The 25,080-nt window shown below is 49.8% G+C and overlaps 1 protein-coding gene across 5 annotated transcripts; it reads left to right on the top strand.

The window, feature by feature from the left end:
* Window positions 1–4,244: 4,244 nt before the first annotated feature.
* On the top strand, window positions 4,245–24,593 carry XG (Xg glycoprotein (Xg blood group)). Of its 5 annotated transcripts, XM_060138180.1 has the most exons (7): window positions 4,245–4,532; window positions 4,914–5,128; window positions 13,021–13,062; window positions 15,637–15,660; window positions 16,779–16,841; window positions 19,795–19,857; window positions 22,258–24,593. In XM_060138180.1, the coding sequence occupies exons 2-7, from the start codon at window positions 5,068–5,070 to the stop codon at window positions 22,356–22,358; spliced, it is 354 nt and encodes a 117-aa protein (XP_059994163.1). In that variant the 5' UTR covers window positions 4,245–4,532; window positions 4,914–5,067; the 3' UTR covers window positions 22,359–24,593. The 5 variants fall into 5 exon arrangements, with proteins under 5 accessions (XP_059994163.1, XP_059994159.1, XP_059994160.1 ...); XM_060138176.1 differs by having other exon boundaries at window positions 4,245–5,128; XM_060138177.1 differs by lacking the exon at window positions 22,258–24,593 and having other exon boundaries at window positions 4,245–5,128; window positions 16,779–16,881; window positions 19,795–19,860.
* The last annotated feature ends 487 nt before the right edge of the window (window positions 24,594–25,080 follow it).

The following is a 25,080-nucleotide window of genomic DNA, read 5'->3' as shown; positions in this document are numbered from 1 at the left end:
GTACTTTTTACTTAATGTTTTGCCATGGGGTGACTTTTAAAAAAGGTTGTGAAACTAGTGGGATGGATCCCCTGTTCCCTTCTCTGGGGCTGTAAGACAGACGATCGCGCTAAGTGCTCGCTCTTTATAGCATCTTGCAATGAACGGAATGCCTGCTCTTCTCCCGGTAACACACGATGACTTCTCCACCTTTAGAAGCATTTCCCCCGTTTAGGACAGCGCACGCACTGCACAGCGCCCAGAATGCTTGCTTTTATACAGAAGGGCTTTGCGTGGACTTTTGTGTTCATCTCGGGAAGTGCAGAAGCCCTGGTGTTGCAGACGGGCTGGACCCCACCCGTAGACTACCCTCCGCGGAAATATTAGTTTCCAGGGGCACAGGCTTGCCTCGTCTAAAGCTCTTAGGATAGTAACCCAGAGCAGTGGCGGTTTCCTGGGAAGACTTCCTCTTGTCACGGATGACGGTGTAAAGAACTGTTGTGTGTTTCACATCAGCCTCTCCAGGTTCAAAGGTATGACGTTAAGCACACCTGCGGGGGCTGCCTCCACAAATCACCTAACCTGGGAGAGGGCTGCCGTGAAGTATCAGTCATGAATGCTGGGTCTTTCTCCCTTCTGAAGCTCAGAAACTCTGCCAGTAGTTTGAGGGGTAGGCATCTGCGCCGCCCCCTGCTGTTGAGGACTCAACCCCCCTCCACGCCCGTATCCTTTCTGTGACCTCTCCTCCCTGCGTTATCTAAAAGCGTTTGGAGTTTCTTTCTCGAGGTATTGCTGGAGACCGTCGTCTGGCTCTTTAACTTGTTCTGTCTTTGACACTATGATAACTTTAGAGTATATGAAATGGTGTAAAAAAAAAAAAAAAAGGATTGGGTATTTATCATATCCATTCATTGCTGCGTTCAACAAATACCTATGACCTGGTGTGCACAGTGGTGAACATGACATGCAGGATTCTCCAGGATGGAACACAAATAAATGACATCCATCCATGGATGGGGTCGGCCAGTTGTCAAGAGCTGAGGGCCAGGTTGGTCAATATGCTTGGCTTCCCTCGCTAACTGGCTCAGAGCCCCTGGGTACAAAGGTAGAGAGCGTCCATGTTCTGCCCAGTGAGTCATCACGGGTTGCCTTTGAGGTCAAGATTGTGCACACTGACTTGCTTCATAATAAGAAAAAACGCATACAGTCTTTTTGTAACTCTGAATAACATTGGCATTTTTATAAGCATTGCAATCATACTCTAAGCATAAATGCCTCATTAAAGAAGAGAAGAGTGAAAGGATGGGTATTTCTTTAAGGATATGAAATTATGACTCATTCATAAATAAGTATACATTTAAGAAATATGTCAACTAGGCTTTTCTTACGGATGGTGGATGTACATTGTTGTAGACTCGGTTTAATTTCATGTTCACATTAAAATAAACATGATTTTATCAAAGTTCTGTCTTTTGAAAAGTTGAATTTAAATTATGTGGCTTGGATCATTAAATACTTGGCATAACGATTGCTTTTTAAAATCATTTTGGAGCTCCCATATGAAGAAATCACAGTCCAACAGATTTTGAAATCAACAGAAAGATTTTATTTAAGGGCCAAAGGGAGACACTACCAGTGGAGGATTTGTTATAAGTCTGGGTCATAATGGGTTTGATTAACCCACTTAAGCTGTGACCAAGTTTTTGCTGTCAAGATGCTGCAGTGAATATCTCTGTAAGCACATTTTTGTGGCTGTGTGCAAGTGTGTGTGTTGCATTAGTGCCTGAAGTTGGCTTTGTGAGGAAAAAAAGCATGTGTATATTTAATTTTTATGGACACTGCCCAGTCATCCCCCATAGAGGTGCAAATTCATGATACCCCTCAGTGATGTCAGATCTGTTTCCTCACTGCCGTGCAAACTTTCTGATTGGTGCCAATCTGTAAGTTGAAAATGATATCAAATCAACTGTGTTTACATTGCATTTCTCTTAACACAAGTGAGATTGAGAATCTGTGTAGGGGGGACCCATTTGCATTCCATTTCTGGGGGAAATGAATGCATTTTGCCTATGTTTATATGTGTTATCGGCCCTATCCTTATTGATTTGTAGGAACTCTTTACATATTAAAGCTATGACTGTGAAGTAAGTAGCAAATACTCTTTTTCACTTTATCCTTCACCTTTTAACTCTGAAGTGATATTTTCCCCCATTCATTTTTATTATTTTTGCACAGTGAAGTTAGTTAATGGTTTCTGGGCTTGCTGTCATACTTCTAACACTTCTGTGGGGTTTTTTTACATTAAAATATTTGATCCCCTAGGAATGCGTTTCTGTAAAGGGAATGAGGAAGAGATTCCTTGGTATTTAGTTTTTTAAAAACCGCCATGGGATAATCCCATTATTCCCAAACCATTTATGGAATAATCCATGTTTTCCCACTGATTTGAAATGCAGTTTACATCATCCACTAAATTTCTGGACCTCCCAGGGCAGGAAGTATTTCTTTATTTTTTTCTGTCCTATGGGATCCTTTACAGAAAAAGGTTGGTAACACCTGCTTGAATACATAAAATACCCGTACTTCAAACTGCGTCTTGCAGGGGTCAGGTGTGGTGGAGCAGGTAGTGGCCAGTTATAATATGAAAAAACAGCTATAATAAAAACAGTAGAGTTTTAATTATTTTGCTGCCATAACAAAATACCACAGACTGGGTGGTTTAAAGAAGAGACATATATTCTCTCCGAGTCCTGGAGGCTGGAATCTGAGATCCAGGTGTGGGCAGGGCTGGTCCCTCCTGAGGCCTCTCCTCTGGGCATGTAGACGGCCGTCTCCTCCCTGTGTCCTCACTTGGTGGAGAGTTGTCTGGTGTCTCTTCTTACAAGGACGCTAATCCCATCATGGGGGCCCCACCCTCGTGGCCTTATCTAACCCTAATCACTCCCCAAAGACACCACCGTCTAACACCATCCCATTGGGGTTTATGGCTTCCACAGATGACATGTTGGAGGGACACAAGCATTTGGTCCACACCACTGGGCGATGTGCTCAGCACCCCCTAGAGGTGGTCCCACAGAAGCCCTGGGTCCCCCCTTTCTACCATGTGCCTTTACCCCCACCCCTTCCTCAGCCTCCACTCCCCATCCCTCCCCTCCCCTTCCTACCCAGCCTTTAAATTCAGTGTGAGGTAGGACTTCCCTGGCTGTCCAGTGGTTAGGGCAGGAGGCGCAGGTTCAATCCCTGGTCTGGGAACTAAGATCCTGTATGCTGGTATAAAATAAGAGAAGAGAAGAGAAAATCAAATCAAATCAGTGTGAGGCTACAACCCTCCCCAGAAGCCTCTAGGACACAAGCTGGGTGCAGAACCTCCCAGGAGCCCCCCAGCCTTGGTGTGCTCCCCCATATTACCGAACATTACACTGCAACCCTCTCCTCCTCTTTGTAAACAACTCTTCTTTCTCTGTCTCCACACAGCCGGCATCTAGCCTGCCTCTCTGGCTCAAAACAGCTGTGTGTCAAATGTTTGTTGAATGAATGCACGAGTTCATCTGCTGTCCCACACTGTGGAGCTGGAAACTCTGGAATTTATAAATCTGGTGCTTCCACAGCTGCATAGCACAGGGACATCAGCTTGGGGCTTTGTGACCACCTAGAGGGGTGGGATAGGGAGGGTGGGAGGGAGATGCAAGAGGGAGGAGATATGAGGATATACGTATATGTATAGCTGATTCACTCTGTTACACAGCAAAAACTAACACCATTGTAAAGCAATTATACTCCAGTAAAGATGTAAAAAAATTAAAAAATAAAAGAACCTACTGTATAGCACAGGGAACTCTACTCAATACTCTGTAATGGTCTATATGGGAAAGGAATCTTAAAAAAAAAAGAGTGGATATATGTATATGTATAACAGATTCACTTTGCTGTACACCTGAAACTAACACAACATTGTAAGTCTACTATACTCCAGTAAAAGTTTAAAAAATAAAATAACTCTGGTGCTTCCAACCCGTTCTTTTTTTCTTTTTTAAAATTTTACTGAAGTATCATTGATTTACAATGTTGTGTTTAATTTCTGCTGTACAGGAAAGTGACTCGGTTATACATGTATACATTCTTTTTCATATTCTTTTCTGTGACAGTGTATCACAGGGTATTGACTATAGTTCCGTGTGCTGTACAGTAGGACCTTGTTGTTGAACCATTCTATATATAATAGTTTGCATCAGATTGTACTATAATATATATACTGAGATGTATGTAAAATGTATACATTTATATATAAATAATATATATATCGCATATAATATAATTTCTATCTGAAAGGTGTAACTCAGGTGTATGCAATTGGAAACAAAATGCTTCCCTCCACACAGAGGGGTTATTTTCTAGAAGCCTCTATCCAACCACTTCTTACACAGCTCAGGTGGAAAACGCGGAGAGAGGGCCAGGTGAAATTCGCTTCTCTGGCCCCAGCATCCCCAGCCAGACTGACTGTCCCGGCCACCTACAAAGAAACTGAGGTCCACGGATGCAGCGCGACTCTAAAGGTACAGGGTCTTCAAGTCGTAGAAGCAGAGATTAAACATGAGTCTATACTCTGATCGTTGCCTTGGCGCTCTGCTGGGTCTGGCGTTGGCGTCGCCCTGCAGGAGGCTTCTGGGGAAGGACCCGAGGCAGGGCGTGTCCTGCCTGCACCCAGGGTTGGCGCCTTTGATGCTGGTGCATCTCCCATGCCCGCGGGAAGCAGACCCAGGACACCCATTGGTGCGGGGCAGCCACCTGTTTCCCCAGCATCCTGAGGCTGGTTGGCAGCGTAGCGCAGGGAGGCGGGCTCCCCGGGACGCCCTTCAGCATATACGGGCACACGCCTCGCGGGCTCCGGGCCGTGCCGTTTGGGACGGAACGCCCAGCCCTTCGGCTTCCGGCAGAGGCACTCCAGTTTGGTTCATCCTTTCTGCTTGGAGACATTGCCTGTTTCCCTTGCAAACTGGGAAGCAGAAGTCAGCACATCCGTCCAGCGAGGGTGGGGTGGCCGGATCGCCCAGCGCGCGCCCGGAAGGTTCACCTGAACGGAAACCGAGGATGGAGCCCTGGTGGGGCCTCTTCCACCTCACGTTCCTGTGTTCTCTGATGCACGTCCGAGGTAAGGGAGGGTTGGCTCTGGGGAGAGCCGCGTGGGTGTGCATTTCTATCTGGCTGCTTTAAAAAGAAAAAAAAACCTCCGCCCCAAACCACTTCCACTCAGGAAATGGCTCGAAGATGCCAGATAGTAGAAAAACAAAAAAAAACAGACCAAGTATGATGGCTTTGAGGGGAGCAAAAGGGGCCGGGTACCAATTCGGGGTCTGGGAATTGGATGCAGAAGTGTAGGGTGTGGACTCAGTACTTAGACGCGCACTGTTTTTGTGGTCTGCTTTTTTTTTGTGTGTGTGGTCTGCTTTTGATCTCTGTGTGTCACACACGGAAAAAAGTGACCCGTGTTCCTGGGGCGTGTTGGGATTTTTCAATTCCTTGTTTTCGATTTAAAATAATCAGGGCTGCGTTTCTGGATGGGGACAATGGAACTGAGACCCAGCTTGGTTCTGTGGGACTGATCACCCAAGATTGGGTTTGCTGGAAGGGCAGTCTCCGTTCAGGTGTTTAGACATTTCTCACCAATGTCACTCCTCCTGTTGCCAAATGAAAAGCATCTGAATTGTTGACGCCCCAAACTTCAGTACAGGTTCTTCTGGTGCTGCCAGGATTTTGGTTTGTCGGGGAGCAGAGGTGGGGAGGGACCTAGTTTGGGAACTATAATTTACCCATGACATGGAGGATTTAACCACAATTGGATAAGCTCCTTTGGTCCTCATTTGAATTTTAGGAGGTGGAAGCCCAGGCAGGATTTAAGAGTGAGAAGTGTTGTAGGTTAGGCATTGAAAGGATTTCATTTGGATGGCAGTCTTGTGACATTTCCTGTTTATCCTGTTTGAGGATGGTTGTTTAGGGGCAGATGTGGTTTTGTGAGACATCCTGGCACCCAGAGCCCAGGATCTTCCCCGAGACCCTTCCAGGAATCCTTGCTGTCTGCACATCGTGCCCCCCGGCACGTGGGTCACGCAGAAACGCAGTCCAGGCGCTTCTGTTTGCAGGGAGTCGTTAGTCCCTGAACTGACACCAGGGCTGAGAAGAGCAAGAGAGCAGAGCTCTGATTCTACACAGACCCGCCCAGAAACCGAGACAGCAAAACCTGTCCGAGCGTTTATTCCTGCTGCTGTGCACACGGTAGGAATGTGTGCTGTGCACACGGGCTCAGGCAACTCAGCCTCCTCCCAGGCACGGTCGGGTTGCTCCTTTGGGGATAATGGGATGTCAGATTCCTTCAGCGCATCACGTATGTGCTGGGGAAACGTGTTGTGGATTTAACCGCTGTTCTTCAGAAGAGAAAACAATGCAGGAGCCGGCCCTGGCTGACGTTAGCTGAGTGCTCCCGAGGATGCCCAGGTTACGTTCTTTTGATGAGGGCGTGACTTGCGACAGGCTCTGCGGGTGTTAATCGAGTTCATTCTCACACGGCCTTGGGCTGGGGCTGCGAGGCGTGGTGCACTTTTTCTGTCTTTCTTTCTTTTTAAATATGTTTCCTTTTTTGATCTAACACGGAACTTTCCTTTTTCTTTTTGAAGATGATATTATTTTATTTTATTGTTGGCCATGCCGCACAGCATGTGGGATCTTAGTTCCCTGACCAGGGATTGAACCCGTGTCCCCTGCATCCCTGCATTGGAAGCGCAGAGTCTTAACCACTGGACTGCCAGGGGAGTCCCTTGATGCCCTTTTTTTTTGACGCCCTCTTATAGATGGGTACACGGAGGCACAGAGGTGTTCCATCATTTGTCTGAGGTCACATTGCTGGGAACATGCACAGGCAGGAGAGGTGTGAGGAGGGACGGGAAAGGTAGTGAGGTCTGGATCAGGGTGCGTCGGTGTGAAGACGTTGTGCAGCTGGCCTGAGTCCTGGGTAGTTTGTTAAATGCACGGACCACCCCCTCACACCCCAAACCACCAGCAGCTGTCGGCGTGAGCGAGTTCACGAGGTCCCCAAACACTTCCTGCAAGGCTGTCAAGCTGCTTGTTACCAAGGCTCCGGAAGAGCAGGCTATCGCTATGGTGACCGTCACTTAACCGTTCTTATAATGACTAAACTGTGTGTATAAAATAAAATAAGAATTTGATTACAGTCCTGAGGCAGAGGGGTTTACAATGCGGCGGTGTCAGATTTCCAGTGTGTTGAATTACCTTTTGCTATCAAACCTGGATGCACTTGAAGGACCAGGAGATCAAGACAGGTCTTCGAAAAACTGATAGAAGCAGAGATGGAAACTCCAGGGGCTGCTTGTCGTGTTTGGTTTGTTGAGAAAAAAATCTATCTATCTACCTTTCTATCCACCTACCTACCTATCGATCTACCTACCTATCTATCTTCTGTCTATGTATCTATCTATCAACTATCTAATATCTATCAACTATCTACCTACCTACCTACCTACCTATCATCTACCTATCAACTATCTAACATCTATCAACTATCTATCTACTATCATCTATCTATCAACCATCTAACATCTATCAACTATCTATCTATCATCTAGCTAGCTAGCTATAAACAGGTATAACTCTAGATTTTGTGTATATATATATATATACATATATATATATTTCCTTATATTCCCTTTTTTCCTGTATATCTATTGTATCCTGGGTATACATTACCATTTTCCTGTATCTATATTATACAGTGGCTCTGAAATCCCCTTCTACATGTATTGTATCTTCTTCTCTTATCAGACAAGACTAAACATATGTGTGTGCTTAAACAGAGCTCCTTTTCTACCTACAGAGTAAAAAAGTACCGGCATCCCTTGGTATTTGAGGGGGATTAGTTCCAGGACCCCCTGGGATGCCAAAATCCACGGAAGCTCAAGTCCCTTATATAAAATAATGTCATATTTGCATATAACCCACGCACTTCCTCCCGTAGACTTTATTATTTTTAATTTTTATAAATTTATTTTATTTATTTAGTTTTGGCTGCGTTGGGTCTTCGTTGCTGCGTGCGGGCTTTTCCCTAGTTGAGGCGAGTGGGGGCTGCTCTTCATTGCGGTGCACGGGCTTCTCATTGCGGTGGCTTCTCTTCCTGCAGAGCACGGGCTCTAGGCGCGCAGGCTTCAGTAGTTGTGGCTCGAGGGCCCTAGAGCACAGGCTCCGTAGTTTGCGGCACGCAGGCTCTAGTTGAGGCGTGCGGGCTCGGTAGTTGCAGCGCGTGGGCTTTGCTGCCTCGCGGCACCGGGATCTTAGTTGCCAGGCCAGGGATCGAACCCACGTCCCCTGCACTGGATGGTGGATTCTTTACCACTGGACCACCAGGGAAGTCCCCTGAAGTAGAGTATTTTTAAAGACAATTGAGCCAGAGTCAAAAGGGGCACCTTAAATTTGCCTGAAGGAAGTCGGGCTTTGTTCCCTGGGAGTCCTGCTTCAGCTGGGTGAAATCCCTCAAGGACAAGAACGTCCTACCCATTTACGGCGTGCAAAGTGGCTTAACCTGTGACCGCTGGTTCCGGAAGGACTGGCTTCAATTAACCCACGCTTCCGATGAAGCCTGTAAATTCCTATGTAAGGAATGGAAAGCAATTGTCTTGAAGGGCAGCCGTTGGACACTGGACGGAATAATAAAATCTAAGATCCTGCCTGCCTGTGAGGGGTGAGATTCTTATCCCCTGATGGACCCACTCAAAGGTAATTAAATTCAGCACCTATAAATGCTGCTGCTAACGGCTGTAATTGGTGACAGGGCTTTAGTTAGTAATCAGTTTTCCCCCCTCTTCTCAGAGCTAGCCTGGGGCTGGTTTTCTCCTTCAGAGGGAATAATTCAGGGGTTAGTTAGTGGGAACTGGGACATGTGCCTCTATCGTGGTCGCCTCCGCCGTGGAGGCGTGGTGGGTTTTTTCTAGTGCATGGTGTCCTCCTCAGCGCCGTGTCATGATTATTCCAACAGCTCTGCCCTTTGCAAAAATTCCCTTTGTCCTGTAGGCTTGTGGGTCTGAGAAGTTCAGGGAAGCAAACTCTGATACAAAGCATCTTAGAATCTTGCTGGGGTAGAATTTGACTGGGGAGGGAGGGGATGGGTTACTAGAGATAACGAGAGAATTCCTCCAAGTGCCACTCAAGTGGTTTCGTCTCAAAATCCCTCCTAAATAGCTTTGTTTTTGGAGGGTAGGGGTTCTTGGGTATGGCGCTAAGACCTCCCACCCGGCAGCATGAGTCCTTTTCAACGCCCATCTCCAGGACGTCAGCAATGGGTGACCAGCCTTATGATCGCAGACCCCACGCGGCTCCTTTCCCCTCGGTGTTTACAGAGCCCAGAACATGTGGGATCGATTAGCAATGGCCGAGCCAGCTAAACTAAGCACATCAGAAACACGTCTTACGTTCCCAGCCCCGTCTTAGGCTCCGATTGAAAAAAAAAAAAAGCTAGTGGAAGTAGCTGCCCTGGGGAGCTGCATCCCCCCTGCCCCCCAGCTCCACCCAGGTTGAACCTCTGAATCAGCAGCATCCTCCTGAGTGATGTCCCTGGCAGGGCTGCACCCGGTGGGGCTACGATTTGAAGCACGTGGGGAGGGTCTGGGCTGCAGCCCCTCTGGGGCTAAACCACTGGCCTGCGGGACTGGATCGTCGCCAAGCCCAGGGTAGGGGAGCGCCTCATACTGGGTGCGGTCCGCCGGCTCTGTGCATGAGTCACGCCCACGGGCCTCCCAGCAGCGCCACAGCTAGGGACAGCTTCCTCCACGACCTCTCCTCGTCAGAAGCATCTCCACACGGAAGGAGGCTGCTGGAAAGAGAAGGGGACACAGAATGGGGTTAGGGCAGGGCGGAGGGACTTGGCTGTTCTCAGAGCCCCAGACGGCGCTCCCTGGCTTCCGGCCGTGAGAAGGCCAGCCGGCAAGGCTTACCACATCCCCAGAGACGACCCAAGGCCCTTTTGGAAAACAGCTCCCGCCCAGCCCCGTTGGTTGTGCGATGGATTTGGGAGAGGCCGGGAGGAGACAGATAACAGAGGCTTTGATCATCTCAGGTTGGAGGACACTGTGTAGGTGCTTCTTCACGGGACGCCTGGAACTCCTGGGAAGAGCCAGGTGAGAGTTACCTGTAAACTGCCAACTGGCGATTAGAATGCAAACTCCGGAGCTGCCCTTGTAGCTGAGGGGCACTGGGGGCCCTGCACCGGTATCTGTCCTTTCAAACTGGAGGGAGGGTCAGCCACAGCCCCACTGGCAGCCCTGGAAGGGATGTGTCTTCAGAGTCCCCAAGGCTGACGCTGATTCCTGTCACCCGGCCCCTGCACAATGACCCAGAGCAGAGAGTGGCCAGCTTGTCCCCAAAAGAGGACCTGGCAGAAGCTGGAGGGACACAGACCCTGGCCAAAGAGAGGGGCGCTGAGGACAGATGCGGGACCTCCCTGTGTTAGAGACGGCTCTCCGGGGTTTGGCCTCTAAACGCACCGAGCCCCGGCCTCCAGTCCGGACTGTGAGGCTGCCGGCGGATGCCCTCTGACCTCAGCTCCTCTGCCGTCCAGTTTCAATTATATTGAATTGTATAATCCGTGGATTCTGTCTCAACAGAGCTCTTTTCAAAAGCTCTTTTTTATCAGCCAAAGATGAGATACAAGTTGGTCAGGAGCTCAGAGGTTTTCTGATTGGGCTTCCCTAGTTTTAGAGGCGGCGGCGAAAGTGATGGGTGGGATGTGTGTGGGAAGAAGCCCTTAAACTGGCAGGAAAGGAACACTCAGCTCGTTAAAAATGTTTTGTGTGTTTTTTGGAGATAAAATTCACACGCATCAGAGTCACCCTGTGAACGCTTTGAAAGTGAATAGTGCAGACAGTTTTGTTTAGCGTGTTCACAATGTTGTGCGACCATCACCACCATCGAATGCCAGAATGTTATCACCCCCATAAGGAACCCCGTACCCGTGAGCAGTCGGTACCAGTCCCCCCGACTCACTTGTTATCCACCCAAGTTTCTCCGAGTTGAGCTTGTAAGAAAACTGAAATCCAGCCTCCGCTTCTCTCCAGACCCTAGACTTCCTCATAGTATTTTCAGCAAGTCTGAAACTCGCACGCCAACAAAATATCTGGACCCCTGAACACTGGGAGGGAGCCGGGGTTGAAATGTTTGGGAAATGCTTGCGGGGGTGTCACGGAGAGGCGAGGGCAGCGCGATTCTGGGCCTCAGTCCAAGATGCATTGTGTCTTAGCCATAAAGGAAGATATCCACAGTTCCAGCCACAGAGCCGCCACCGAACCGCATTTCCCGAAGGCATCCCCTGAGGTGTAAACTGGGGTCAGAGTGTCTCCCGGTGCGTAAACCACTATCTTCCACACGGCTCACATGTCACCTCCTCCAGGCAGACCTCCAGGTCGGCTCACACAAGACGTGCAATTGCCCCCGCTGCCTTGTGGTCCCCGCTACACCCTGTCCCCACCTTTAGGGATATGCACGGGTCTCTCTCCCCTAAAGAACCAGGAAGCAGGGCTACTGTCATGGAAGGTCCCGTCCCCATTGGGTGACAGTGTGCCTCGATCAGAGTCGCAGTTCGTAAATGTTTGCAGAATGCACGGGTTCTTTGGCTTTCCAAGACTCTATGTGTTTTGCTCGAGGCAGCTGAGATCCCAGGAGCATCTCCCTCCTGTTTAAGACGGGGATACCAGGAACTTCCCTGGTGGTGCAGTGGTTAAGAATCCGCCTGCCAATGCAGGGGACACGGGTTCGAGCCCTGGTCCGGGAAGATTCCACATGCCGCGGAGCAACGAAGCCCGTGCGCCACAACTACTGAGCCTGCGCTCCAGAGCCCGCGAGCCACAACTACTGAGCCCACGTGCCACAACTACTGAGCCCGCGTGCCTAGAGCCCATGCTCCGCAACAAGAGAAGCCACTGCAATGAGAAGCCCACACACCGCAGCAAAGAGTAGCCCCCGCTCGCTGCAGCTAGAGAAAAGTCTGCACGCAACAACAAAGACCCGGCACAGCCAAAAAAATAATTTAAAAAAATTTTTTTTTCCTTTTTTTTTTTTGTGGTATGCGGGCCTCTCACTGTTGTGGCCTCTCACGTTGCAGAGCACAGGCTCTGGACACGCAGGCTCAGCGGCCATGGCTCACGGGCCCAGCCGCTCCGCGGCATGTGGGATCCTCCCGGACCGGGGCACGAACCCGTGTCCCCTGCATCGGCAGGCGGACTCTCAACCACTGCGCCACCAGGGAAGCCCCTAAAAAAAATATTTTTAATTAAAAAAAAAGATGGGGATGCCATTGGCAGCAACATGGATGGATCTAGAAATGATCATACTAAGTGAAATAAGTCAGACAGAGAAAGACAAATACCATACGGTATCACTTATACATGGATTGTAAAAAATAATACAAATGAACTTGTTTACACAACAGAAACAGACTCACAGACATAGCAAACAAACCTATGGTTACCAAAGGGGAAAGCGGTGGGGGGGGGGAGAATAAATTAGGAGTTTGGAATTAGCAGATGTCAACTATTGTATATAAAATAGATAATTAGCAAGGACCTACTGTACAGCACAGGGAACTGCATTCAATATCTTGTAATAACCTATAAGGGAAAAGAATCTGAAAAGATATATATATGTATAACTGAATCACTTTCGCGTACAGCAGAAACTAACACTATATTGTAGCTTAACTATACTTCAATAAAAAAAAAGACGGGGTGCCGTCATCTTCCTTCGGAGGCGTCTTTGGTGAGGGGCACAGCCTGCCAGGAGAGCCAAGATGTTGGCTTGACAAACACACCACAGGGGAAGTGGAGAGAGAGAGGGGGACTTTGGTCTTCCGCTGACCTCACGGTGGGTGCTGGGCTTGACCTTTGCACCAGGGGGGATGTCTGGGCAGGTGGGGCCAAGGGGGTGGAGACAGGTGTCAGGGGGCCCTGACGGTCCCATCGCGGTGTGACCTAGTGCCGTGTCTCCCCACAGGTCAAGGTGACTTTGATTTGGCCGACGCTCTCGATGACCCCGGTAAGTGCCCGTCTTCCTCTAGGAGATGCTGTGCTTCGCAGCCCGTGTCAGCTCTGTGGTGCCTCGGGGCTGGGGGTGGCGGGGATTCCGAATTCCAGGCAGTGAGAGCTCTGTTTTTCACCTAAGACACAAGCCCCGGGAGATGGACCTTCACATCCGGCCTTAGCTGTGGGGCTCGGTCTTATGTCTTGGTAGGTCTGGGCTCCCCAAGCCAGCGGTCCGCGCATACCCTGGAGGGTTTTCCTTCTCTTAACTGTGGTTCACCTCTACTTGCGGGGCATCTATGACTTGGAAGACCCCCCCTACACCCCACCTGTGTGTGGCCACTACCCTTGAGGTCAGCTGGACCTTCTTGCCAGCAGAAAGGCTGACTGTACATCTCCTGGGCCCGGGAGGAAGGTCTGGATTAAGGCGCACAGTCAAGCTGGGTGGCAGGAGCGTTCAGACCTGGGGGCTTGGGGAGGAAGGTGGGAAGAAACATCAGTGCTTGTCTACTCAGAAAGATCAGCTTCTCCTGTCATCAGGAGAACCCCCGGTCCCTCATCGCACATCAATTACGGTGGATTTTCCGAGAAGTGAAGAAGGGACGTGATCACCAGACCCACTCAACTTAAAAAAGGATGACAACCAGGGCTTCCCTGGTGGCGCAGTGGTTGAGAGTCCGTCTGCCGACGCAGGGGACGCAGGTTCGTGCCCCGGTCCGGGAAGATCCCACATGCCGCAGAGCGGCTGGGCCCGTGAGCCATGGCCGCTGAGCCTGCGCGTCCAGAGCCTGTGCTCCGCAACGGGAGAGGCCACAGCAGTGAGAGGCCCGCGTACCGCAAAAAAAAAAGAAGCTTGAGAACCAGGGGACAGGGTGGCCTCCAATAGCGGCCTGTCACCACTTCTCCACTTACGAGCCGGGGAGCGACACTCAGCACTTCTGTACTCTCAAAGGAGCTGCTTTTTAAAATGAAAACACACCTTAGGAATCATAGAATTTTAACAATATTTCTTCTGTAGAGAATGGCATTTTGAAAGATATTCATTATCTAAGTTTTTACATTTCTGATATGTTGGAATTTTTACTACCTATTATTTTGTAATCAGAAAACTTGCAGACATGTAAGAAATAGAAAGAACAAAATAATGGAGGCAAGACCTGCTCCCTCCGCAGTTTTCCCCGCTGACGGAGGCTTTTGCTAGTGGTAACCGTGACAGAGCAGATGTGAGATTATTGTCAGAGCACCAGACAAGCGTAGTTATGCAGGTCAAAGCTGACACGCTGCTTCCCCCGTCTGACTGCAATGGTGAAGGGCTCAGTCCTTCCCAGAGTGGACGGGCTGTGAGGTCAGGGTTATAGGAGGGCCAGTGGTTGCAGCCACACTGCGGGGCATTGGGAGGTACCACCCCACATTCAGCCTGGGTGGTTGGCACAGGGTCTGGGATGTATAAAGAAGGAGCACGCCCAGGGTAGGGCACACGCAGCTGAGGGCTGTGGTGCAGAATCATCAGAGGCGTTTTATCAATTAAAAAACGTCATCAACCTGTGAACTGGCAATTCCCCTCCTAGGAAGAAAGGGAAGGATTGAAAGGAGAGACTCAGAGGCATACGTGTTTACAGCGGCGTAACTCCTCATCGCCAAAAGGCAGAAGCCACCCAAATGTCCATGGACGGATGGATGGAGAAACAGCCTGGGGTCCATGCACACAGTGGAATGTGACTCAGCGATGAGAAGGAGTGAAGCTCTGACCCAGGCCACCACGTGGATGGACCTTGAACCCACGATGCTCAGTGAGAGAGGGCTTTCTGCAGAGAGGAAGGACCCTGTCCACTGTGCACCCGGCAGTTCCAACCTCCCTCCCCCTTGTCAGGGGCCACCCCTCCGAGCACCTTCTCCCAACCTCTTCCTCCTGCCCCTGTCTGCCCACCCACACTGCACCCCCCAGCCTCACTGAGCCTGGCAGACAGGTACGCTGCAGCTGATGCCCCGTCCATGAGTGCTGACCTCAGGGAACCGAAACCACCTGGGAAGCTGTGGACCACCGCGTTTACACACCCCCTGCAACAACAGGCACTCCGCAAACTTTTGTCGCGTGAAGAAACACGTGCAAGAAAGTGAGAGAAGCATCGTCCCGGAATCGGGGGAAGCTTCTCTCCAGATCTGCCTTCAGCTGCCCTACCTCTGCTCTGCAGGCGTGTAGTCACCTTGCACGTTTGTGGGGCACCAGCTCTGCGCCCCCTGCCCTGCATGCTCTTTGCTCAGTCGGTCCTCCTGCTGGCGTCCCAAATCTCGCTACCTCACCTCCTACAAGGCTCGGATGAAACTTACTTACTAAGGAGCTTAGCTGACCACCCCAGGAAAGCTTTGCTCCCCCAGCGGGACCTCTGCACAGCTCCCGTGGAGACTGGTGGGTGTGGGTTTTAAAAATGCTTTTGTTCTCCCCCCACCCCCGAATACAGAGTGGAATTTGTGTTCATATCATGTCTGTGTTAGCGAAATGCTCATTGTTTATTAGGGCATTAACGATTCTTTCTTGGAGCTGCACGTAAATCCTCGGAGCGTACTGAATGTATGTCCTCTCTCTCCACAGAGCCCACCAAGAAGCCGAGCTCAGGTGAGGGACTACCTGGCTGCACAGAAATGAGGCTGCGCCCCTGAGATGAGGTTTTTGAAGGTGTTTCTAGGGACGTGGAGTGTGTGAAAGAGGGGCAGGTGTTTAAAGCAAAGCCTAGTCCTGGGGGAACTGGAAATCAAAATCACAGTGAGACATCATTCCTACTAGGACTGCTAGAATCAAAATATGGGCGATACCAAGTGTCGCTGAGGGTGTTGGAGACATTGGAGCCTTCGTGCGTTGCTGGTGGGGATAGAAAACGGTGCAGCCTCAGCGGAAAACAGTCTGGCAGCTGCTCAGAAAGCTACGTATAGAATTTCCCTATGACGCAACAGTTCTACTCTTGGGTATAGACCCAAATGAACTGAAAACAAGGATTTCAACAGAAACACGCACACTTAGGTTGATCGTGTATAATTCCTACGTTAGTCCAGGAGAGAAAAATAAAGAATAAAGTTGATGAAAAGAAGGATAAAGTTGATTGAATGAAGAATAAACTTGATTAACTAAATAGAGAAAAATGAAGAATCAGCTTGATTAAATGAAGAATAAAATAAACTTGATTGAATGAAGAATAAAGCAAACGATTAACTAAGTAGAGGTCCAGAAATTTGAAAAAAGAAAAGAAAGGGAAAAAAATAAAATAGTAGGAATAACGTAACGTTAATTACTGTAGATGTAAAATGATTTAATGACTATGTTAAAAGACAGGGCTTAAAGCACTTTTAAGTCGGTTATGTGCTATTAAACAAAGTGAAAGTAAATGTTTGCGTAAAGAGTTGGAGGCAGATACCGGAGGGAAGTGGCATCACGTAGCAAATGTCGCACAAAATAATCTTCAAGGAATAAACAGTTTTGGGGGGGTTTTGTTGGTTTTTTTTTTTGCGTACAATGTAAAGGCTAAACAGTTACTTTTGTAACTGTGTGTACGCAGTCTTTTCTTTAAGTTCTACGTTCCGAGGTTTTCCTTCTAGCGGCTAAGTGATTTTTAGCGGCTCGATGGTGATCTGTGAGCAGCAACTGTGACTCAAATACAAGATCTAGTTCTTATTTTATAGGCTGCTACTGACGGAAGGACATTCTTCTCTTCTAAACATGCAGTGTTGTCTTCCCCACAGATACCTACCCAAAGCCGACGCCTCCCCACCAGCCACAGCCCGGAAATCCCAACAACAGTGGAAGTAAGAAAGTTCATTCATTTCAAAGCACGTTTGATGAAAGGTGCCTCTTTTTTTTTTTCCTTTTTAACTACGAGTTTTCATCTGACTGCTTCTGAAGTAAGAACCAAGTCAGCTTTGCGGGGGGAGCAGTTTGCATTATTTTATTTCCTCGTTGCTCAGACACTTGGAGAATACTGAGCATTTGGGGACGTTGTGCATTACTGTGCTGGAATTTTAATCAGGCTGGAGGACGAGTCTTCTTCTAGCTGTTTCCGTGGTTCCTAATAAGTTCCCTTGCACTGTGCGTTTCAGGTAATTTATCTTCAGTTTCTCCTTTGTTTTAAAAGCTTGGCAGACACTGCGCCTATAGATCACTTTAAAAAAAAAAGGGGGGGGGCGGGAGGGGGGTAATATTAGCCAATAGCCCATAAAGTCCTCAGCAATTCAAAAACCCTAAAGACCTAAAAGCTGACCAGGCAGAGGTGACCAGTGACACTGGCCAAGTTGAGAGCTTGCGGAAGCTTCCTGGAAGCTTGGTGTGGCCTTGGGATGGGTGGAAATTCATCTCCTCGGCGGTGGTGATGGCCATGGTGAGGGAGATGTCATGAAAAGTAAGACGTAAGGTTCTACGAAGGTGTTACCTAATTGCAAAGCAGCCCAGGCCACTAACTGCGTTCGTTAATGGACGCTTACGTCACTACTTTGTCATCCTTGATACCGAAACTTGGCTTCTGTACACCGGTGCCAAATTGAATCTCAGAGACAGAGTTTCAGGTGAAGTAGAAAAGAATAGCTTCGTTGCTTTGCCCGGCAAAGGGGGACACAGCGGGCTCCTGCCCTCGTAACTGTGTCCCTGGGCTTCCCTGGTGGCGCAGCGGTTGAGAGTCCGCCTGCCGATGCAGGGGACGCGGGTTCGTGCCCCGGTCCGGGAGGATCCCACGTGCCGCGGAGCGGCTGGGCCCGTGAGCCATGGCCGCTGAGCCTGCGCGTCCGGAGCCTGTGCTCCGCAACGGGAGAGGCCGCAACAGGGAGAGGCCCGCGTACCGCAAAAAAAATAAAAGTGTCCCTACCTGGGGTGGGATTCGGTGGGGAGTTTTATAGCAATGGTGCAGAGGGTGGGGCTGCTGAGAAGGACCAGGGTGCTTGCAGGGCCTGCACTCCTTCAGTCCAGCCGTCACCTGGGCCCAGGTGCTCTCCTGATGGGCTTCTGTGCTTCCCAGAGGTTACCAAACTGTGGCCTTCTCTTTGGAATGAAGAAGGCCTTCTCAACTAGTTAACATCGTCCATTTGTTGGGGTTTTCAGTATCTGACAAACAGTATTGTGTATCCCTTGAGGGGAAACCAGGACCTGCCCCCAGGCTGCACTATTGTGTCTTCACTGCTCCTCCCTGGTCTCTGCATCCCCTCCCTTCCCTGATTGGCAACTGCGTGAATCTGCCCGTTGGAATTCAGGGAAGGTCATGGGGGCTGAAGGAAGCCTATGTCCTGTAATCAAGAAACGGGGGACACAGGAAGGCTTTTGTGCCCAGGAGCTCCACAGGGCCCTGCTCGGTTTCATCCCCTTTAGTTTTCTTTTTCCCCTCCAATTTTAACATCCCAGCTCCATCGATTCCTTTCTTGTAAAAATCCCTCGCAGCCTTTTCAACAAACTATTGTCCAGTGGAGCGCAGTTGTTCTACAAGGTGCGGATGGAAATCCCTCCTGGGGAGCGTTTCTTGCTACAGGCTATTTGGGGATCTCGGGTTAAACGTATTCCCATGGGCTTCCCTCCTACGGGGTCCAGAGAACGTTGGATGCTGGCCATCCTGTAAGATGAGTCACCGGGACCAGGGTGACTCACCCACCCCAGGGCGTGGGTAGCAAGCCTCACGCTTGGGAGGGGTCCCTCTGTGACTCAGGGTTCCAGCAGGTGACACATTCCAAAAGAGAGGAAGGTTGCTTTCTGGCCTTTGTTTTCAAGCTCTGCTAAAACCCATTGGGGAGATGCCTTTGAAATGGTACCCCCAAATAATGAATTTATATTTGATACGTGTTATATGGCTTTTGGTATCAGCCTGACTGTCCCTTAGAAGCTAGTTCTGCTGATGGTTTATTGTGTATTGGGGAACACGTCTTGATTAAGGGGTTTTGGAACACTGATGAGACTCAGTGAGTATACTTTCTGCCTAACCCGTTTGGAACGATTCATAATGAAATGATAGAACGTGTAGAAACAGGGACGCAGCAAACTCAACACACACAGCAAACGAAGAGGGGAAAGAACTTGATTAGAATTTAAGTGTGGAAACAGCGACACAGGAGTAGAAGCTCTCCTTAAATTTCACGCTTGCCCTCTGGCTCACCCAGGTCCTGTGTGTGTCTCTTGAGAAGAAAGGTGAGTCATTGAAGGCAGTGGTGAGCAGTCCCTTGAATACAGGGTGTTCTGGAACATTCTGCTGTGCAAGAAAGGCTCTGCAGGTGGAATGGGAGATCCTGGCAGAGACAGCGTTTTGTGCCAAGGCTCTGGGGCAGGAAGCTTGGGCTAAGTTTGAAGGGCAGATTAAGGGCATTTGTGACAAAAGTTAAGATTAACTCCGGTGAGGGAACGTACACACGCACAGCAGGAAGGGTAACACGTCATCAAAAACGTGAGATGCTTCTGTCCTGGTATTGATGACGGGCTTTTGCAAACACCGTGACGTTTGCGATAACGCTAAACACTGGAACATTCACAGGGCGGCGTCTGCCAGATTCTTTTCAGGAATCCGTGAACTTCTTGCTTTCAGAACCAAAGGAGGAGGTTCTGGGCGCCAAGGTCAACACGGTGTTTAAAGCTTTGGAGATGCTGAGTACCAGAGGCTCTGTGAAGGCGATAAACAGCAAATATAAATAAGCCGGAATGTCATGTTGTATTTCGGCCTTCTGTATTGTGTGAACGGTTCATTGCGGGAAGATGTCATTCTTTTCCTAACATCACCTTGGTGTTTTCCAACAGATATCTATCCAAGGCCAAAGCCACTGCCACGTCCCCAGCCTGGCAGCTCTGACAACAGTGCAGGTGAGTCCTGAGTACTGAGACGCCTTCTGGAAGCATTGGGAGGGATGCAATGGACCATCTTGGAATTCTGTCCTCGGGTGCGTTTGAAATATGCAGAGGTTCTTTAACAAGGAGTCCACCTGCTGTTACCAATCTCTCTGTTGACGGAGGATGCATTTTGTTTTGTTTTGTTTGGGGCTGAAAGAATGCGACGCGCCCCAAAGACATCTCACGTCACTATGGAGGAAGGGGATTCTCTGTGTCCTTGCTTGCCCTGTTTTGGGTGTTCCGTTGAGTTTTGCTTCCCTTGTCAAGAGCCGTTTGGGGCCACGTGGCCTGAGTTCCCACCATAGATCGAGTGACGTGTTGGGAATCCATGCACCTGGGGGAGGACCACTCGGGAAGGGATGCTGGCTCATGGTGGTGGGAGAATCGCAAGAATTCCACGGCTTGGCCAGACACGTGTGCCGACAGGTGGGTGCTGGGCAAAGCTCAGCTCTACGGGTATCCTCGTTTCCAGCTGGTTGGGCGATGGGGAGTTCCCCTGTTTCCGATTCTCTTGAGATATTATTCGAACGTTGAATTCCTAGGGTGCAAAACACCGTTGCTTACGCCCAGCCAGACAGCCTTCAGAGAGATCCAAGCATCCTTTCTCCCCTGCAGGTTTCAGCTTGGGGGGGGGGGAGGGCATGTCTGTCTCCAAGACCTGACCTCTAGATCCTGAACTGTGATCCTTTCTCTGCATCCCTTTGCACTGCAGCAGGAGATCATGTTATACTTTGTAACATGCAATGCCATGCAATTGTGGTTAATTTATTTCCTTGAGTTAGAATGAGAAGTACACGCACACACACACACGCACGCACGCACGCACGCAGGGATTTTTGCCTTTCCTCCACCGATGCATCCCCAGAGCCAGAAGCCAGACGTGGCACACAGTAGGTCCTGTAAAGATCAGTTGCATGAGAAATGCCTTAGCTAACTTCGGCGACGGAGGGCTCACCCCTGAACCCCTTCATCAGGACACATATACCCTCCACTGTGTGGTTGACTTGAAACGTCTAACGGCCCCGCCTCCAAAAGGCTGTGCTCTTTGACGGACAGCGTCCAGCAAGATGTTCCTAAGGGGTTCTCTCAAAGCTGTTCTCTGTTCCAAGATGTTTCAGGAGACACCCTTTTATCATTATCATTATTATTGTTAATTATTATTGACCACGCGTCACGTGGGATCTCATGGAAAATTGTATCCGAGCCAGATTATTGGGTGATCACCCAGGTAGAGCATCTCAGAAAAGTCTGAGAGCTCTTCCGCCCCGTTTGGAAGTCAAGGCCCACTTCTGTAAGTTTTTTGAGACAGAGGGCTGGACCTCGCAGCATGTACTAGTGACAGGTTACACAATCTAAGCGTCACTGTGGCCCCTTACAAGATGGAGAAGGAAGGTTACCTTGTTAGGAGTCGTCTTGCTGGCGCTGGGAGAATGCGGCCGTTTACGGTTGAGCGGATATTCCTACCGATGGGGGAGGTCCGACCAATGCCTAAGGCAGGTACAGATGCACAGCGAGGGGTGGAGAGAGGAGGCCAAAGGGAAGAGAAAATTTCTTAGGTTTAAATGTGTCTTGCCCGGCCATAAAACCTGAATTTTATTTCACATAAAGGATATGATAAACGACACAGATGAACGGGCAGACGAAGAGACACAGGGCGAGGGGGTCCCAAGTTAGGAGCTTCTGGAGTTGGGGTACACTGCCTTCCACCATGTAGATAAATTCACAAATTCACTCACTCGGAAGCTCTCCAAACCCCGTCTCCTGGGCTTTTACAGAGGCTCTGTCACGTCCGCCTGATGAACTCGGCCACAGGACAGGGGTGAGGCTGAAAGTCCCCACCCTCCCATCGCTGGTTGGTTGCCCCGTTTCCAAAAGTCACCTCATGCACATAAACTCAGGTGTGGTTCTGAATAACAAAAGACACCTTCATCTCTTTTGTCACTTCACAAAAGACCCCTTTATCATTCCTATCATTTAGGAAATTCCAAGGGGCTCTGTGCTTGGATTAGGGAGGAAAACCAAATACGTATATTTCTGATGAAAATCACAGTGTCCTGTCTGCATTCTCTTTGTAAATCTTGCTTGAGGCTAGGGGTGGAAGTAGCAGGTTGGGGTCCAGGCCCGCCCGGTGAGAGCCACGGCCCTTCCACCTCCACTGGTCCCGCTCCCCCCCCCCAGCTGTAACGCCTGCATCTCCCCTTCCTAGCTCTGTCTGTCCCCACCTGCCCGCTGGGAGGCCAGCTCCGTGAGAGCAGAGGTTTGGTCTGCTCTGCTCGTGGCCGTGTCCCTATCAATTTCATGGCGCTGGCAGCAGAAGGCAGCCCGACCAGCTCTTCCGAATAAATGAATGACCGTGTGCTTGTCCCCTTCTAGGTGGAGACGGCTCCCCCTCGTACGGCAACCCACAAGGTAACACACAGGGGCGGGGCAGCCCACCTTTCCAGGAGCGAGCTCTCCACATCGCTGTGGGATGAAGTGGGGTAGACGTGTAATGATTTCAACCTGAGGGTGTTCAGGGAGCGCCTACTGTTCCCATGCTCGTCTGGAAGCTCCTGAACACACACGTCTGTCCTTCAAGGAGGGGTCCATCCTGTGGGGGTCAGAGAAGGAGGGCGAGGACGGTCCTCAGGCTGCAAGATGCCTCGGAGCTCTGAGAGCAGGGCTGGGGTTCGTGGACCTGCCACTGGGCCACCAATGGCGTCCCTTTCATTGACCACTACTGACCGGTGGCCAACATGGAGAGGAGAGGGGAAGTCATGGCATTCAGCCTTGGAGAGCCCCCAGAGGGCACTGCCAGCCCCATCACAGGTCCAGAAATGGGGGCTGTTGTTGTGTGTCCCTGGGAGAATGGGGTCCAGTCTCTTGGTCATCTGGCATTTGGGTGGAGGGTGACAGTGAATCTGCCCAGCTGACCCCAAGGCTTTGGGAAGAAGAAAGGTATTGAGGTGTCTCTCCAACCTTCAGACCCTATCCCCATGCGGAGTCAGTGCTGCTCTTTGCTGGGTGTAGGGACATTCTGGGGAAGTCCGTGGATGCGTCTCTCCTCGTGGGCAGGAGGTGGGGCAGGAGGGGTGCATCTCAGGGCAAGAATCCAGGTCTGACACGTGGTTTGACGGGGTCCACGGCAGGACAGAGGGACTCATCCTAGCCTGGGGCAGAATGGAGGTGGGTAAGGATGCTCCTTGAGGGGCCCATCTCCAAGGCCGGGTCTAAAGGATGGGTGGGAGGCAGCCAGGACAGGAGAGGTAGGTGCTGTGCTAGGTCGGGCTGGGTACACCCCCGGGAATAACTGTGGTGTATGGGGCCAGGGTGTGGAGTGTGATGGGCAGGGGGCAACACTTGGGACTGGCCAGGCGACCCCATGGGCATGTCTGCACTTTCTACATGCTCCATGGGAAAAAGCCTGCCCCTGTTTATACCTATGTGACACATGGGTCAGAGGGCCAGTGATGGTCAGGGAGATCAGTGTTAAGACCCACTTAGTTCCCAGACTACAGAGGATGTTGTAGAGACAGTGGACATGGGGGTAAGAGGTCAGCCTGGAGGACCATTTGGTAGTCACCATTGATATCACGTGGTTGATTTGTATGGGATGGCAGAGAGGAAAGAGGTGTATCAGTTAGCAGTGCTATGTAACAAAAGAGCCCCAAATATAGTGATTTTAAACAACCACCATTGATTATGATTATGTGAGTCGCAATTGGGCTAAAACCAGACCACATCCATCCAAGAGGCCAGGCCAGGCTGGGCCACAAGCCAGACACAGTACCAGAGAATAAAGAGGAGCACCACAGCTTCACGTCTGCCGGTTCTACTGGCTGAAGACCCAATTCTGAGGATGATGACCTGGACCCCCCCCACCTCCCATGCCCCCAAGTCACATGGTAGAGGGTGTGCATGGGGGGTGGGGAGGCCTGGAGAGCGGGGTCCAGCAGGGGACAGGGTGAGACAGCAGCACAAGGGAGGGATAGATCCCTGGGCGCCGTGGTAACGCTCTTCCCAGCATCACGGGAGCCACATCCACGGCATGGCCACTCATCTGTCCCCTACGACACGCCGGGCACTTGCCTGGATCTGATGTAGGACATGGGTGGTTATTTTAGATGGAAGCAACAATTTGTTCTTCTGGGGAAGTGTTGATTTTTGTCCCATCAAGCTTCCATACCTTGGATTTTGTGCAGGAATACCTAAGCTTCCCTTAAAGCATTGATGTTTGCTCTATGGTTGTGTTCAGAGCCCCAGCGTGATTTGAGGATCGGGCTATCAGGCACTTTTTGGTTAAAAAAATTTTTTTGCATGCGTGAACATTCTATGTCCCCAAAGCTACAGATTCATCCAAATTCACAAATACATGAAAAAACATATCAAGCCTATCTTCTGCACAAAACTGTTGGATGCCCCAGTCCGGTAAGACTGGTTGATAAGCTCTCCTGAAAGCAGAATCACTTCCTCGGGCTTCTTGTGTGAATTCCATCATCTGCCCATGAATAGGAGGGTGGGGAGGGCCGCGGATGTGATTGCAGAGTTATTTACAACCAGCGGAGTTCCGGCTGGCTGTGTTTTTCACAGACCATCTTCCTTTTCTGGGTTCCTGCAGGCAACACGATAGCAAAAATCGTGTCTCCTATCCTGTGCGGGGTGCTGGTGACCCTGGTGGGGGCAACGGCCCGCTATTTCCAGTACAACAGGAGGTGGAATTGTTGCAGGACGAATGGCAAGTTTCCCTCCCAATTTTATCTTCCCTAAGTGTAAAGCCTGATAAGTATATGAATAAATGTAACAAAACAGAAGCAGACTCACAGATACAGAGAACAAACTAGCGGGTCCCAGTGGGGAGAGGGAAGGGGGGAGGGGCAAGATGGGGCAAAGAGATTAAGAGATACAAACTGCTGTGTATAAAATAAATAAGCAACAAGGATACGTTGTACAGCATAGGGAATAGAGCCAATATTTTATAATAACTTTAATGGAATACAATCTATAAAAATGTTGAATCGCTCTGTTGCATGCATGAAACGAATATAATATTGTACCTCGACTATATTTCACTTAAAAAATTACTTTAATAAAATAACAACCAAAACAACTTAGGTCCAATAGACACACTGACACGTCTTCCCACGAATCATCTGTATCTAGGAAATTTGTTCTTAAGATGAAAAATGTTTCATTTTATTTAGAATTTATTACTTTTCA

This window comes from Lagenorhynchus albirostris, chromosome X, assembly GCF_949774975.1.
Source record: "Lagenorhynchus albirostris chromosome X, mLagAlb1.1, whole genome shotgun sequence".
Classification (NCBI taxonomy): Eukaryota; Metazoa; Chordata; class Mammalia; order Artiodactyla; family Delphinidae; genus Lagenorhynchus; species Lagenorhynchus albirostris.
The sequence above is the reverse complement of the archived record's forward strand: the minus strand, read 5'-3'. Positions and strand labels throughout refer to the sequence as shown.